At 41.1% G+C, this 17,936-nt stretch overlaps 1 protein-coding gene across 1 annotated transcript in view; it reads right to left on the reverse strand.

The window, feature by feature from the left end:
• Nucleotides 1-9,506: 9,506 nt before the first annotated feature.
• LOC143376942 (uncharacterized) overlaps nt 9,507-17,936 on the reverse strand; it is a 137,043-nt gene continuing 128,613 nt past the window's right edge. The window contains exon 4 of the mRNA XM_076827746.1: nt 9,507-10,915. Within this exon, the coding sequence (XP_076683861.1) occupies nt 10,779-10,915 (137 nt within the window). The 3' untranslated portion in view covers nt 9,507-10,778. The remainder of the gene's footprint in view (nt 10,916-17,936) is intronic.

Here is a 17,936-nt window from a genome sequence, read left to right on the forward strand (position 1 = left end):
AGAGCTACAAATAGCAGCGAGGTATGCTAATTAAACTGCCACGATTAAATTACCAGCAATTGCTGCGTGGATATTACTACCGTGAAAATTAAACCAACTTACAAATCGCATCGAATTTTTGCACCCCCAGAAACTGTATAAGAAACTGGATAAAATTTGAATACTAAAAAGGGAGGATTGTTTAATTTTTACAAAGCAGTGTGGGTATTAAAAATTCGTGAGATATTAAGACGCCGTTGTGGAGGGAGAGCTCCTAATTGCCGGTGGAATTTAAAAAAAATAATTTCGCAATGCTTGCTTGGTCGCAAGCTTTTCTCGCGCCGTATATGGCCGAGAAATGCGAAACGCGTTTAATTGAAAACCGAATGGGAGGCAGGCGCATGAAATTCCCGCGAATTAGTCCACGGGAGTGGAAGAAACGCGGAATTATACGCGACATTAAGTTCCTGACCACGTAAATGGGTTAGGAGAAAAATAAAAGATTCCAGGAAATGTTCCTAATGGCTGTCTTAAATTCAAAAGCGCAACTAAAATTCCCGATCCCTATCTTTCGAATTGAAAAAAAAAAAAAATATATGCGCGAGACAGTTTCTTTGATTTAAGTATTTTCGCCTGGCCCAGTTATTAAATAACACAGAGGTCGGTGGAACGTGCATCGCTGGTCAAAGATCCCTGCTTTTGCGCGGAGCGACGAGGAACCGGCACTGCAACGATTCTACCGACCTCGTCGGATCGTTTAGCGTCGTTCACGAGCGAGCCTTAATCACGATGACCTCGTGCCACTGTTTACGAGCTGCAACTCGTCACGGCGCTCATTTTACGTCATCGATTTTACCTTTCGTCGGGCGAGCCTCGCTCGTTCCGCGTGCACTGACGCTGAATTAACCGTATTTGTTGTGTGCACCCAGCAATGTGATACAATAGAGTGCTCTCGGCAGGTATACAGTGCCATAAACAATGCGAAATTAAAAATCCTTCTCTATCTCTTTATTCTTTCAATTTCGCAATGTAATTCGTTATAAAAAAAAATAGTGCCACGTGATTCGTCCTTAAAAAATGAGTCGAAATGGTGGAATACAGTTTCTTCGTACGAAGCATCGTTTTCGAGAAAACTGCCTTCCACTGCTGCCGCAAGCGGGGCCTACGCAGGTGGCGCCACAGTCGCCTTCGAAGTGGGCAATCGGTAAGTTTCGACGGGTGGGCCTGCCGCCGCATTCAAACTCGATTATCTCGAGAACGAAGGGTTGTACTAAAAAAATTTATTCGACATTTTCGACGTATTTTATCCTGAGGAATCAGTCTATACCTCGCTGTACCACTACCTGCTTCTCGAATTAATTAAAAGTCGGTATTATTGATTCATACAATGTAAAAGAATAGCGGTCGTTGAGGAATCGATGGAACGGAATCGAAATACTGTCGCAGGAGCACAAAAAGCAGGCGGAATGATGTGTCGTGCGTGCAGAATGCGATGGCCTTGGAGATTATAATCGTTAGTCGACGGTAATGTTGCTAACGAGACCTCCGAGTGAGCATATGCATGCTTCTCGCTAAAAAGCCACCTCCCGTGCTCTTGACACTCGGTCACCCCCTTTGCTATTGCACAATCACCACCTCGGCACCTTGCTCTATCCTCTGGCTCTGTTTCTGGAGCGTGGGAGCGCCGCACTTTTTGCTAAACCTCCCCAGCTAATTGACTCCGAACGATCTAATCGTTCCGCGGATTTGCATTCCGATCGGAGATCTAGAATTGAAACATCCTTCGGCGTCCATTCCTGAACCAGTTCCTTCGCATATCTCAGCTAGACAGTGGAATAATAGCAGCGAGCTGGCTAGAGCAGGCTAGGTTAGGTTAGCTCAGACTAGACAAGGTTGGAGGCAAGGCTAGACTAATTCCACGCACGCATTACTGTCTGAAAGTCGGAGGCTTGTCGATACTTCTCTCATGGCAGACAGAGAAGATAAAAGTGAACTGGTGATAATTGGCCCCTGTCTGCGCCGAGGGAAGCCGTGAATACCTGGATATAGCAAGTATGATACGTGATAACTGATACTTCCTTCGTGATGATGGTGGACTACTACATCGGAACTTGTTAGTTCAGTTTTTAGTGTGTAAATAGGAATCCTTGGCAAATTAGAACGGCTCATAGTTCTTAGCATATCTGCTATTGAGTAGAAGAGTTTTTATACAGAATTTTTCCAGAAAACAGGGGCTGAACCCTACAGGGCACACTTGGGGCCTGAAGGGCCCAAGTTAAATGAATATAAAAAAGGTACCTTTTGAATAAATTGTACTGTATCTTACGTGTAGCTTTCTGTGAGCCGGTTCTCATGATATTGAAAAAGATTCAGATAACGATGACCCGCAGTGTTAAGGAGATACTTGTTCAGTATTCCATTCCGTCATAAATATATTTCTTAATGAAGATTGAGTGTAGTAGATGAGGTGTAGCCTAAAAATATTTTTTTTCTTAAAATATCCATGTATTTCTAGATTTGGAAATATGGGCCTGTGAGGCCCAACGCGTGCAATGGTGTAATTTTAGTAGTATAACAAAGGGGTATGTAACCCAAATTTGAGTTTTGGCGAGGGAGAAATCCAATTTTCAGATTTGAGGGAAGGGAAATCCCAAATTTGTGTTTTCGGGAGGGGAAAATCCAAATTTGAGTTTTGAGAGATGGGGAAATCCAATTTTGAGTTTTAGGGGAGGGGGAATTTCAATTTTGAGTTTTGAGAGAGGGGGAATCCCAAATTTGAGTTTTGGGGAGGGGGAAATCAAATCTTGAGTTTTGAGGGAGGGGGAAGTCTAATTTTGAGTTTTGAGGGACGATCCAAATTTGAATTTTGAGGAGGGGGGGGGGATCCAAATTTGATTTCCCCCTCCCTGAAAACTGAAATTCGGATTTCCTCCCTCAAAAACTCAAATTTTGGGTTGGAAACCGCCATGTTATACTACTAATTTTAATTTGTGTGTGTAGCCACCAGAATTAACTTCACCGCACCAAGGAAGCTTTTTAAACTTCAAACTATTCTCTGTGCAATGTTCTTTTCTATTCCATTTACAGCCAAACTACCTTCCACACTTGGTAAAATTACTGTTACTTGCTCAGATTTAATTAATCCTCACAGAACGACGGTCCGCGCTTTCACTGAGGATTCTGTAACATTCCGCCGCGGTTGGGAGCTGAGTATTGGACAGCATCAGAGCGTTTCCAGGTATCCGATGAGCTTCACTCGTATATCGGCGGGTATTGCCAAGCAGAGCCGCGTATTTCTGGAAAGAAGCCGCGGTGACTCACTTTCGGCACACATGCGCGCGAGGCTTAAGGTTCATTCGCATTCCCTCGGTTTGCACACGTGCGCGCCGATAGACGATCCAGGTCGTCTATGTGCGAAAAATGCAACGTTTCCTTCCCGCTCTCCCTCCCCACCCCTCGATCCTTCTGACAACGTGACATCGGGCAAATTAATACCGAGCCAAGCGATATTTTTAGACGCTGTCTGCATGCATGTTTTCGATTTTTAGTGCCAATGTACTCTTCGGCTTCTCGGTGCAAGGTTGCGCGCATTATATGCCGTAACTATAATCAGTCAAATTCTGCTGTAAAAGCCGATGGAGATATAGATACGAATACAGTACAGGTGACCATAAAAATCACGCGTTATGGAAATCGCCTTAAGCGGGGCTCACAATTGCATTTAATAGAACCAAAGGATTTAGGTTCCAAATTTTTTTTAAAATTATTTTCACCCTTCGTGGCCAAACCTTATAATCACAAATTGGTCACACGGGGTTCATTTTTGATCGTCAATTTTTGAGCCACCATTTTTGTATTTTTTAACCGTTTAACTTTTTGAGTGAAAATTGTAGGTTTTGTAGCTTCTTAATTCTTAATTTTAATTGTAGTTTTTCTAGAAATGTAAATTTTGACATGACGAAATTTGTAGTTGAAAAAATAATTGTGGGAAAAAGCGATTTCTTGGTTAAAATACACCAAATTTTTAAATTTTAATATCGAGGTCTAAAAATTTGCAGAAATATTGGCAAAAAAAAATTGGGGTGCGATAGGGGTGTTTTTTTTAAAAAATGATATAAGCTACATCGACGTGATAAAGAAGAATATATTTTTATCTAATTCATATAAGTTGACATGCAAACCATAAAAATCTAAAAGTGTCAAAACCGTGTTACAGGTATCGAATCTGCGCGCATAATACGAGGGTTATTACCTCGATTTCATAACCGCGTTATACGAGGCTTACCTATATTTCAGAAACGGACGAGCCAATTTTGACAAAGGTCATTAGATTCTTCGGTTATTCTCAAGACTTATACCGCCAATGAGTGCCAAAGTGAAATGCTACTGTTCACTTTCATTTGCATTGTATTAGCCGTTGCCCAGAAGGTAAAACTGATAAATGAGGAATTGAGAGCAACAATGGACTAACCCCCATTTTTTCAAAATCGAGTTAGTAGCAACAGTGTATTCCAATAGGCTCTACAAATCATATTTAAAATTATTTCTTTCAAAGTGGGTTAGTCCGTTGTTGCTCTCAATGCCTGAAATCAAACAACAAGTGTCAGAGTCTGAAATTAACTTTCGCCTACTTTCAAAAAACTCCGCTCATTCCATTTTACAAAAATCCAATTTTTTTTAGTATCCTTAAGCCGATCCCAAAATTTAACAATTCCGTACCAAGAAGCATCCCCCCCCCAAAAAAATTTAAATCTCCAATAAGTCCCCAGGTCGCCGACCACACCGCTCCACAGACGAGAAGAAGGGAGTTCCGCTCCACTTCACCCAAAACAGCCTAATTTCCAGCGGAGCCTTCAACTCGACCAGGAAATAGCCCCATTCCTTCACCGCGCACCCCTTCCCGCCGCGACATCCCTTTGAATCCCGCGATAATCACCGAAAACCCCCGAGAAACACGTGTGCGAGGTTGAAAAGGGTGGCAGCGCGAGGCGCCCAGCCTAAAAACAGCGAAATCCTGTCGCGCAGGAGACAAAGGCGTGCTCCTTCCTCCCCGGCGGCTGGCAAGCTCCAGGGCCACCTGAAGTCGGGCCAAGGTCGCCGCCAGGGTGAGAACCTGGACGATAGGAAGCGGCAAGAGCGGCGCGGGAGGGGCAGGATGCAGAACGGCAGCTGTCCCGTTTCCAGAATCACGAGGCGCGCGTGCGCGCGCCCCCTCGTTCGGGGGTCGTCCGAGGGACTCGACCAAGGATCGCAGGTAGACCGGGTCGAGAGAGATCCAGCCCTAACCTCGATTCGGCGGACCTTCGCGAGGCACACCTGACCCGGATCAACCCAGAAACCGAGGATGACCGCCGGTGCGGCTTCTGCCTTGTTCTCGGGTTCAAGTTCAAGGCTGTGGCTTCTGCACGCCCTCCGCGGCAACTCGATCCCTTTTTTTCCCCTCCTTGTCCACGGGATCAGGGAATCAGGGCCTTTCGGCGTTTTTCGGGCTGGGGAAAGGGGGAGTGTTTGAGGGGTAGCCGAAGTCGATGGGAACAGCTTTTGTGTTCCTGGCCTGGGGAAGGTGGAACGGTTCTTTGATGCAGGGTGGTTTCTTTGAGTCTCTTTAGGTGACTTCTTGGTGGTTCGTGGATTGGATTACGCGGGAGGTGTTTTTTTTTTGTAGGAGTCGAAGCTGTAGGTTGGTTTTGGGGATTCGGGATTCACAATAGAAAGGTGATATGCATTTGTAGAAATATGTCATTTTTAAGTCTGGCTTAACTATCGTTTGGTGAATTCGTCGGGAGATTTTTGTAAAATAGGAAATCAGTAAATGACAGCCATTCGAGAATAGGTCATTTTTAGGATTTTATTTAAAAGAAAGTAAATGTTATATGGTTAAAAAAATTTTTGGGATGTATTTGTACATTATTCAGGATAATACCAAATTTGGTTTGCATATTTTATTTAATACTGCTGTCTAATGGTGGCTGCGACTGTCCTGGTGATACAAAAAAATCTGCGAAGTTTACGATCATAACTTTTCGACCAATCTTCCTCTTTTTATAAACATGTTTGTGAGTAAAATAACCCTTTTTAAGTTTGTGGTTCAAACGTCTGTCAAAACATGCGATTACAATATTTAGCTATGATTATAGATGATTTCATGAAGAGTCTTATGAACTTCAAGAATTTCCTTGGTTTGTTCAGATAATATGCAAAAAGGAATTTATATTATCTTCAATAATGTACAAATACAGTTTATAAAAATTTGTTGACACTATGACGTTTACTATTTTTAAAATAAACTCCCAAGAAATGAATTAATATTGACCTGATTAAATGGGAGCAATAAGCTGTGCCATAATGCAAAATGCTGAGACCTGTTTTCTCTAAGTTAACCCTTAACTGGAAAACTGTTTTTGGCAAACGTGACTGGTATACTGGGGTCGTGGCAGACCCCAAATAAAAAAGGACACAGAAATTTGTAAAGTCGACACTAGTGCAACCACTGTGAATATTTTCATCTTAGGTAATGTATAAAAGTTAAACTATTATTATAAAATTAATTAGAAATTCAGTTTACCAACTTAGACAACTGAAAATTGTACATCGAACTTTGGGTGCTTGGGGTCACGAGCGACCCCAGGATACCAGTTAAGGGTTAAAAATTAAAACGACTCAAAAGAATTTATTAACGCTAAAAGTCCTCTTCTATTGTTGGAGACGTCGAATATTTGGCATTTTATAAACAAATACCGTTTATTTTTACCCCTGAAACCGCGAAACGAAAGATGAAGTGACCCGCCCCAGGCGTATGAATTGCGCGTCTCTCGGCACATTGGTCCGGTAGCCGAGATCGTCCTACACGAAACGTATAATTTTTTTCTAATTTTGTAATTTACTTTAACCGCCTGGAATACTGAGGAAATATCGAAAATCCTTGTTCCGCGATTCTCTGCGCAAAATATAGATCAAAGAACCCCGAATGCAGCGACAATTTGCTGGGCGAGTTGAGCTGTTCCCCGAAATGGGAATCCAAGAAGAATGACATCTGTTCGCTCGTAACACTTGAGTCCCTGACCGCTGAGGCTACCGCATCCTCGTGCCTCCGCAATTACGCATTGTGCTCCTTCGCACAAAAGAACACCGTCATCAAGGCGTTCATCATCACCCAAAGCAACGCCGCAAGCGCACGATTCTAATTGTACATATTTGGTGCCCGGCAGCATCGAGTCTTTAATATTCACCGACAGCATTTGTCACCGACCTTTTTACTCGAAAATCTTCAAAAACTTGCGTCTCCGTAACCACCAGTAAAACCAAAAATGAAAGTCCCCCGATTGCATATTTTACCAAAAATATGGCTGACAAACGAAATACATTTAGTGCACTTTACCCCCAAAAATTGTTTCGAATTTAAATTGAATTTTTTTTACCTTAACCCTTAACTGGTGTACTGTTTTTGGCAAACTTGACTGGTACACTGGGGTCGTGGCAGACCCCAAATAAAAAGGGACAGAGAAATTTGTAAAGTCGACACTAGACCACTATGAATATTTTCATCTTAGGTAATTTATAAAATAATAGAAGCGTAGAAAGTTAAACTATTATTATAAAATTAATTAGAAATTCAGCTTACCAACTTAGACAACCGAAAATTGAGGGCTCGAAAATGCGAAAAAGTATTGTCCAAACGCTAAGAGAAATTGGAAAATTAAATGTTGTTAAACTTTGTTTTAAAAAATATAGTGCTGTAAAGCTCGTCGCGGCACATATTTTTTCTATTTGCAGTTTTTTATCGAATCATTAGTACTCGTGATAAAAATTATAAACGAAAAAATTTCTTCGACCAAAATCATTATTTCTTCGAACATAAATTGCGATAACTCGAGTAAATATTAAGGGATCGTTATGAGACTTGAAACATAACTTCAGAAAACTTCAGCGAAGCCGTAAAATGTATTATAACGATCCGTTAATATGTACTCGAGTTATCGCAATTTATGTTTAAAGAAATGATGATTTTGGGGGATGAAAAATTTGTTGTTTATAATTTTTAGCTCGAATAGTAACGATTCAATAAACAAACTGTAAATAGAAAAAACGTGTGCCGTGACGAGCTTTACAACGCTATATTTTTTAAAATCCAGTTTAACAAAATTTAATTTTCCACTCTTTCTTAGCGTTTGGACAATTATTTTTCGCATTTTCGAGCGCTAGTCCCCTTATTGTACATCGAACTTTGGGTGCTTGGGGTCACGAGCGACCCCAGGACGCCAGTTAAGGGTTAACTTCTGCCAGCAAATACAAATTTAAATAATCACCCAGAAATATACGAGTTAAATTAAAAAAAAAAAGATGACAATGAAACAACCGATAAAATCTTAAGTGTCCTTCGGCTGTCCTCAAAGGTTAGAACAACGCATTTCTGCGGAACTGAAGGCTAAGAGGCGGCGGAGGAGAACTGTCCCTCCAGTGTTGTAAAGCAGAACACGCGATGCGAGCGGCGGATCACGGCGAGGCCTGCAATGACTGGTAAAAATACCGGTCGAGTGAGCAATTCCATGGAAGAGCCGCGGGCCCGAGGATCAGGGAACACGGTGACAAAAGAAAACGTGAGCCGATCGGTTGCACATGCACCGAACGGCCTTGAACAATCGCCTCCCAGTGAAACCGCCGCTCCTCTTCTTGCGTGCGAAACGGTAGGACACTGAGTGGCTGGCTCGATGGCGACGGAGTTCTTTCCTTTCATACGTAAAATTCCTTTTCTCTCGGGTTACAGCATCGAATGACGCACATAACGAGAGAAAAATGAGGCAATTTTAAAGAATAATTGCTCTCCAAGTCGCTACCTCTCTTCGACTCATGAATGATGGAAATTGGCGGCGGGTATGTGGAACTTCTTCACGTTCCAGTACCCCTTCTGCGCTTTGCACTCGTTTCGCCAGATTCCTCGGGCAAAAGTACAAAAATTACGTGGCATTATTCCACGCTTTTCTCCCCACAATTTTCTGCTAAACTTCAGAGCCAGTATTTAATATTTGCGGTGCCTTTTTCTACTCAAATTTGGGGAGGAAAAATTTTTGAAAATTTTTCTTCGTGTTCTGAGTTTATTAACCCTTAACTGGTATACTGTTTTTGGCAAACGTGACTGGTATACCGGGGTCGTGGCAGACACCGAATAAATAAAGACACAGAAATTTGTAAAGTCGACATTAGATCAACCTCTATGTTTTGTTCTTAGGTAATGTATGAAATAATAGAAACGTAGAAAGATAAACAATTATTATAAAATCAATTTGAAATTCGCTTGTCTAAGTTGCGTGCTTGGGGTCATGAACGACCCCAGGATACCAGTTAAGGATTAAAAATATTTCAGGTTACCCTTGTGATAATAAAATTCCTCAGTTAAAAATCAAACGATTTTGCGCAGCAAACTTTTTTAAAAAATTTTCATAGTTACTGAATTATGCGCGCTTCAAGTTGGCACCGCGCAACAGGGCAACTTTGACCGCGAATAATTCAAAATTGGGAACAGAGTTTAAAAAAAAAGTCTTTTAAAAAAATCTACCTTTTCAGTAAAATAATAAAGTCACAAGAAACTCGCTACCATTTTCAACCAAAAACATCTGAAAATCCCTGCCAGGCTGACACCCTGCATCTTCCAAAAATATATTTTAAAAATCCCAATTCTCCCTAAAAAAAAAAAAGAAAAGAATTGACCAAACTTCGCGGTAATTCTGCGGACAGTAATAATTTTCTACTTTCCCCTCCCATCCCTTCGAAGAAACCAAAAAACCTTGAAATACTCTGCCCAACAGCAGCACTGTGAATCCCCGAGCAATTCTACGCGAGTCCCAAAGGAAAACGCAGCAGACCTCGAGCACGTAATACAATAAGCCAATTATTCCCACAATCGAGGCGCCATTTTTTTTTCTCCACGCTCCACGATGAAAAAAAACAAGCATCTCGAGAAATAGCGGCATCCGACCGTGCGTGGCTCAACATCTTCATTTACCTACAGCCACGATAGGGGTGGGCGCACCTTTTTCGTTCTTCTATCGGCGCGCGCCCGCTGTCGCGTAAAACGGTCCCCCCCCGCGTTGCTGTTTATTATTTTACGTTTTTAACGATCCCCGGCTCTAATGGAGGCCTGGTCGGTGTCTCTGATGTCTGCTGGCAGCGCAGAGGAAACCGGACATGATTACAGACCCGCGTGAAGCTTCGTTGAGCATCGCGAGGTCTCCGCCACGCATCAAGGCCCCCTTTTTCTGTTTTCGTCGCACTTTATCGCCACCCTCGCTCTGTCGAGCTCGTATTTTTTTTCCTGCTTATTTATATTTTTGCCTGCCACTCGCTCACCCACTTCTGCGCTCGCTCTCTCAGCGAATCTAGTGCTCTGTGTCGTAGTCCAGCGATGTGTTTATTTTTCAAAATACTTCATTTCGAATTTGGACATATTTTTTTTTTGGTCGGGGAATTCGGATTTTTGAGCATGCAAGGGAGAGTGGCAGAGAGAGAATGAGGATATATTAGAAAGGAGAGTTGTTCGTTAGCATTTTTTTTTTTTTTTTTGAAAATTTTGCAATTTTTTAATGCACGATTTGTAAGACGTAAATTGGAAGTGAATAATTAATAATTGGGAGTACAAAAGGGGTTAGAGGTGGTGGAGGTGTTCGTGGGAATTTTGAAGAGTGTACGTGTGATATCGAAATTTTGAAAATTTTGAAAATTCGGAATGCAGAGGTGAGAATGCTGGTAGATTTAGTGGCAGGATTTTCGAGCAAGAGGAGAATGACGATAATGAAGCGTATTTTTCATCGAGCAGCATTTATGATGATTTTTGATAATTTCTTGGGAATAAAAAAAAAGTGAAAAATGTGTTGAGAGATACCATTCGCTCGAACCACAATGTATGACGTGCCGGTGGAAGTATGTCGACGATGTAACTCACCTGAAACAGAAAAACGAGGAACAATTAGAAATATGATATAACTATCATCATTTATAATTACACTAATCCAGGTAATTTTTATTGCATCGTCAAAAATGCTTTGCGAAGTGAAAGGAATGAAAAATTATTTACTTTGACTCGAATTAAAATACGCCCCCCCCCCCCTACATTTTAATTCCAATGATAAAGGAAATCGACGAGGAATAGTTTCTCACCAATGTTTTATCTGAATACTTCGATTTCCCTTAGTTTTATGAATGAAAACGTCTCCGCAGAATGGAAGTCCAATGACGATCGTTAATCAGGAATTCGCAATCTCGTTCGCGGCGCTCAGGAACCAGGGAAATCCTCTAACCGAACCTCATTCCGTGAACTTTTGCTGAGAAATTTTCGCCGGCGAATTCCAGCAATCCTATCGGAATGCATATCGCGACGTCCACTTTCGCGGATTTCGGTTTCTCGCTATCGTGCGACCTCATTTTTTACTGAGATAAGCCTCTGGCGAACTACTTCCAGAATACAAACGACCATCGAGACCGGAAATTTTGAAAAGAATAAAAATTAGCATCTTTAAAACTCAAAAACTGAGTATAATTCTGTCTCTTTTTTTTTAGGCGACAATAAAAGTAAACTTCAAATTAGGGTTAGTAATTTCCTTTGTTTAAAAGTTTCTATTATAAATTAAAAGATTTTCAAAATAAATTGCAAGAATTGAGTATTAATTTGGAAGTAAACTTATTTTCGAAATGTGTAGTCGTTGTTTCTTTGATTTTGATTTTAATTTGTTATTTAACTACTTATCTAGAAGTAGAATAAGATTCTCAAATTTTCTAAAATATGCAAGCAAATGATTGCCACGATGGGTGGCTTCGATTAATTATATATAACTAACTGAGGTGTTATTGGAAACCCATCAATTTTACGTTTATTTATTGAATAATCAACAGTCCAATTTAGTTTCGTTATCAAGCCTCGAACTACCCAATCTATTCATAAATCACTGGACACTTAAAATTATCAGGAGCCAGTCAGCGACAACTACATTCGTTAATTAAAATTCCTGCTCCCATTTAATCAAATTGCAATCAACAGACAACCTCGAACATTTTTCAGAAAAAGCCTATAAACCGCCAATAATTAACTACCAATCGCTATGTCGTGCCTACGGTACGAAGAACCTGGCGATACTTAATTTCGTTCAAACACTCGGTGGAATCAACGATATTCGGTATATGTAGTAGAAAATATTCAGCTCGCAGTGGTCATTAATTAAGCCTCTATAATTAAATGCCAGCATCAAGTTCGTAGGATTTGTACTAAGAACAGGAACTTATTTCGGAAAACGTTTCGAGGGTTGCGTGCTCAGCCACCTGTTGTTCCCTTCGCGACCCCTGTGTCCATTTAACTGCCACTGTTACAGAAGCTAATCCTGACCAGGGCGAAACTCCTCGTCCTACTTCAGAAACTGATACAGAAATCCACGATCATCTGTACGACACAATGCAGCTGAACCTCCATTTATCGTGATTTTTCAATGAAAATACGCGCAAACGAGTGGTAAAATACATGGAGGCTGGTTCCTCGTCCAAAAACACATCGAAAATGTGGTATAATATTTTCTCCTCTGAACTTTTGTTTTCGAGAAAAAACAGTTCAAAATTGTTGTAAGCACGTGCCACGGATTAACACGGTCCTACCAGCTCTCTATTGATCTACGTAGTGTATGTAATACAGCTGCAAATATTCGAATAATTCGAATAATTAGGACTATTCGAATAATTCGAATAATCATGACTATTCGAATAATTGGAATAATTGGAATAATTATGACTATTCGAATAATTGGAATAATTATGACTATTCGAATAATTGGAGTAATTAGGACTATACGAATAATTCGAATAATTCGAATAATTAGGACTATTCGAATATTCGAACATTATTCAAAGATTCTAATAATCAGGAGTATTCGAATAATTAGGAGTATTCGAACATTATTCGAATAATTAGGAGTATTCGAACATTATTAGAATAATTAGGAGTATTCGAACATTATTCGAATAATTAGGAGTATTCGAACATTATTCGAATAATTAGGAGTATTCGAATATTCGAATAATTAGGAGTATTCGAATATTCGAATAATTAGGAGTATTTGAATATTCGAATAATTAGGAGTATTCGAATATTATTCGAATAATTAGGAGTATTCGAACATTATTCGAATAATTAGGAGTATTCGAATATTCGAATAATTAGGAGTATTCGAATATTCGAATAATTAGGAGTATTTGAATATTCGAATAATTAGGAGTATTCGAATAATTAGGAGTATTCGAATATTCGAATAATTAGGAGTATTCGAATATTCGAATAATTAGGAGTATTCGAATAATTCGGAGTATTCGAATAATTCGGAGTATTCGAATATTCGAACATTATTCATTTAATTAGGAGTATTCAAATATTCGGAGTAATCCAATTTCGAATTGCACCGAACAGGAATCTGAACATGAAATACTTTTCACACATCATCGTGAAATTCTTTTCCTATCGACCTGGACAATTATATTTTTCAAACGATAAACATAAAACTTTATTAATCTTCGGTGAATTTTTAAACTTCGAAACGAGAGGTAAAAATTATATTTAAATTTAGGGACGTATTGTATTTAAATCTTGAATCATAACTACATGTATTTTCTAAGTGACAAACCCCATTTCTTTTAAACAATCATAAACTGACAAGTTCAGAAATCCCCACTTAAGTAAATAACCCACTTTAAGAAGCCTTAATGCAATAAATCATTCTAATACACTTAATAAAACAAATATCTCACTGAACTAAACCAATGATCCTCGCGAATAGCCACTGAGGCGCCACTCGTCCATCACGCGTGCGAGCCACCGTCTTCGAACTCGATTTCCTCGAAAAGGAAACACCGCGCGACAAAAATCTATTCCACCCTTCTTGCTCGTTTTGCGGCGAGTAATCGCCTGCGGCTCCATTTTGCCCCGAACCACGTTCCAAAATTGAACGAGGTCACGAAATAGGGTAATATCTCGCACCACAAAGCGATGCAATTCCTTCTACCAAGTTTTATCGCGTGATTTCAGGAGAATCGTGATTACAACTTAGCCGCAGAAATATTCCAAAAGAGAAGGGGTAATTTTTAAATAAATATTTTTGAAACAGAGTTGCTAGATTCCCGTCACTGAAGGGGCGAAATTTCTCACGGTGTAGCATTCGCAAAGATCGCGCCCAACATCGCCGACTGCGTCTTTTGTAAATCGCACGTCGGCCACAGGCCGTCCCGAAATTACCATAACAAAATGTTCTGATTGCTGCAACGAGTCCAACGAGACGGACAACGCAGAGAAGGGGGGGAGGCTCAACAAAACATCACTCTCTTGCATTTTGCACTGGAGACCCAGCTGCACGCGAGCAGGTACTCCCATTCGTCGAATCGAACGAATCGATTAATTCCGAAACGTCCCCTCGCTGGTTTTTATCGAGCACTTTCCAGAGGGGCCGACAAAGCCAATTTTTCCAATTTTTTCTGTCTCCTGCACGAGTGGCAAATTGACGTGGAAGCTGAAATTCCTTTCGAACTTACACTTCGATAGGCACTTGGTCACTCAAAAAAGTCCCTGCTAACTGTGCTGACATATATATATTTAATCTCGACCCTAATATTAACGCAGTCGGAAATTTCGTTTCATCCCCCTATAAATTGAAATCACAGTCCAGTGATAAATGTCGCGTATCTCCGTTTTATAAACAAAAGGCTGGAACTGTTCTAATTCTAATTAAAATTAGACAACAAAAAAACGGTGTTTCTTTTTCATTCCTCGTATTAGGGTCATTCCACAGCCGCACGAATCCGTCCAATTATTTTGATCAGTATGTATATAAATTTCTGCCACGCTTCCCGTGCATCGCTGGCCGCGCCAGGCGTGTCCATAAAAAATACAGCTTTTAATTGGCCGTCACGGAAGGTTAATTGGTAATTTCTCTCACGCTCGCGTAGCGTCTCTCACGCGGATTTCTGCTTTGTCAGTCATCCCCTTCTTCCATAGGAGAGCTTCTCTCTAGACGTGACCAGGGAGCAGAGAGGGCTTATTCTCCCTCTAAAGGGTAGAGAAAGGGGGGCTGAATTCTACCGACCGCGTACCCCGTGAAAAGTTCTGCATCTTATTGGACGTAAAAAGTTGCTCCCTTTTACACAGGTGGAGGATATAGGTACGAACAGGAATGGTAAAATGATACGGGCCGCCCTTAGAGGTAACAGAACTGTTGTTACGAGTCGTGGAATTGTTGAAATGAAAAAAAAAAATATTTGAACAGTTTCCGCTTTCCTCCGGTTTTGCAGTGGCGCGTGAATGTGGAATATTCCAGGATTCCACCTGTGAGGAATTTGTGTGCGAAGGGGCAGGGTGGCTTGGAACTGACCCCGTGCCCGCTGGGAAGATGGACAACCGTGGCATTCCGTGGGAGATTAGATTACTTCCACCCCTCTGGGAGCAAAAATGCGAGCAGTTCCAGGAAAGAACTGAATCCTGGCAAGGGACTGTTCGGTGGCGACTTGTCTCGCGCTTTAAAAGGAACAGCTTGCTATTAATATTCTACACTATTTCACGGGGCGATTGATCAGCTTCCAAATCCGAGATAATTCAATGGTTGCTTATCTGACGTCCACTGGAAGAAATAATGTAGCAGGAAGAATCAGAGATTAAAAGTGGACGAAAGAGAGGTGGGTCTGTAGACAGTAATGTTAACAATGCAACGCTGTATAATTTTCATTTTTGCTGTTACTTCCTTAGGGCGAAGGGCTTTGAAACGAATTCCGAGAAGCGAGTTAGGAGGGTTGGCTTTCCTTTGATGGAAAGTCAACGAAAGTGAGCAGGGGGCAACGTGCGCCAGGTCAACACCCTCCCACGTGTCCGTGGGGGATCAGAAAAGGGGAATTCTCTACCTGGTGCAGGTGGGGACAGTCCTCGAAAGGGAAAAACGGAGGGCGAAATCGAAGAAAGGAAGATCGGCGGCCTAACGGTAGGACGGGTGTGTGACGTGCCAGTGAAAAGCCGGTTTAACGTCGACCAGTTTCCATGGTAAATACTAGGCGAGCTTCAGAAATGGTCATCCTGTGAATTTACCTACTTTGGGTGGTTTACTTTCCACCTCTCTGCGCTAACACGTTGACAAACATCATTTGAAGAAAAAAAACAGTATAAGCACTTACTTCCGCCTGCTGTAATTGCCTCGTTGAATGCAAGTTGACTGGTTGACTATAGAGGTGGGACTATTGAACTGTAGACTAGTGACTATTTAACTGTAGACTAGTGACTATTTAACTGTTAACTAGTGACTATTTAATTGTATACCAGTGACTATTTAATTGTTATTTAATTGTAGTGTAGTGACTATTGATTTGTAGACTAGTGACTGTTTAACTGTTAACTAGTCACTATTCAATTGTAGACCAGTGACTATTTAATTGTTATTTAATTGTAGTGTAGTGACTATTGATTTGTAGACTAGTGACTGTTTAACTGTGAACTAGTGACTGTTTATTTGCAGGCTAGTGACAATTTAACTATAGACTAATGACTATTTAACTGTAGCCTAGTGACTATTTAACTGTAGACTAGTGACTATTTAACTGTAGACTAGTGACTATTTAATTGTTATTTTATTGTAGACTAGTGACGATTTAATTGTTATTTTATTGTATACTAGTGACTATTAATCTGTAGACTAGTGACTGTTTAACTGTGAACTAGTGACTGTTTAATTGCAAGGTAGTGACTATTTAACTATAGACTAGTGACTATTTAACTGTAGCCTAATGACTATTTAACTGTGGACTAGTGACTACTGGACCCCAAAGCGGCGACTATTGGACTGTTAAATTACTAGCCAGATCGTTAGACAGTTTGCCGGGAAGACTATTGGGCTGGGAGTTACTGTGATCACAGTTTGAATTACTCGCGCACAAAAATATAGTCACGAGGGGATTGTGAACACCACCCACGATCAGTAGACTACAGGAATAGGATCACAGAAGTCGTACAAAACAGTAGAATTAGATCCACTGAACTAGAATATCCTCATCGCATGACTAAAAGTAGTACCCTACTCGACTACAATTCTCATTGCACTGTCGAGACAGGGCTATTGTATTGCGCGACTACTGCGAGAGGAGTAGAACAGTCAGGCAGGAAGACTGTGGCAGTGGCACTTGTTGCTCATAGGATTACTATCTAATATTAGACTATCGATTTATAGTCATCACTGTACTGTACAACCGACTCTATTATCCAATAGCACCATTCAGACTCTCGGAATAATACAGACCATTTAATTTATACACAGATCTGATAAACTAAACTGTGGCTTATAGTCCTTTCGAAAGGCTTATAGTCCCGGGAAAACGATGAGCTACTCAAAAACTGACGATGTTCTCGGCAAACTTAATCAATCTGGAGAATCAGACGCTGATCGAGAAGTTGGAAATACTTCCAAACAGCCTTATAGTCACAGTAAATACCATCCTGTCCTTCAGAACAGTGAACTGAAAGCTAAAAGTACCTAACTACAACACTGCGCGCTTCTGATACCGGAATAACAGACTGCAGACCATAAAACCATGGGGCCAAAGGTATTCAATCTGCATAAAATCTTCCCGGAAGGAACAATCGATCCCAGTTAACTGAAGAGCACCGAAAGAAATGAATGACTCGAGGAACAATGATCACAATTACATCACGCGGTGAGTTCACGCGTTACTCCGCAGACGTGACCAGGTGTGCCAATGAGACCGACCAGTTCCGCCATTTCCCGGGGCTTTTCGCGATCGAACCAGCAACGACATGCTATATCGAGCACGTGGCGGGAAAGATTCGCGCTGCAGCACGACCTGCATTCCGCGTTTAGCATTCCTTCCTTGACATCTCGTCGCTCCTCCTCATCCCTCGCCGCGTTTCACACGGATAGAACGCTCAAGGCCGGGAGTGGGCG

This window comes from Andrena cerasifolii, chromosome 15 (assembly GCF_050908995.1).
Source record: "Andrena cerasifolii isolate SP2316 chromosome 15, iyAndCera1_principal, whole genome shotgun sequence".
In the NCBI taxonomy this organism is placed as follows: Eukaryota; Metazoa; Arthropoda; class Insecta; order Hymenoptera; family Andrenidae; genus Andrena; species Andrena cerasifolii.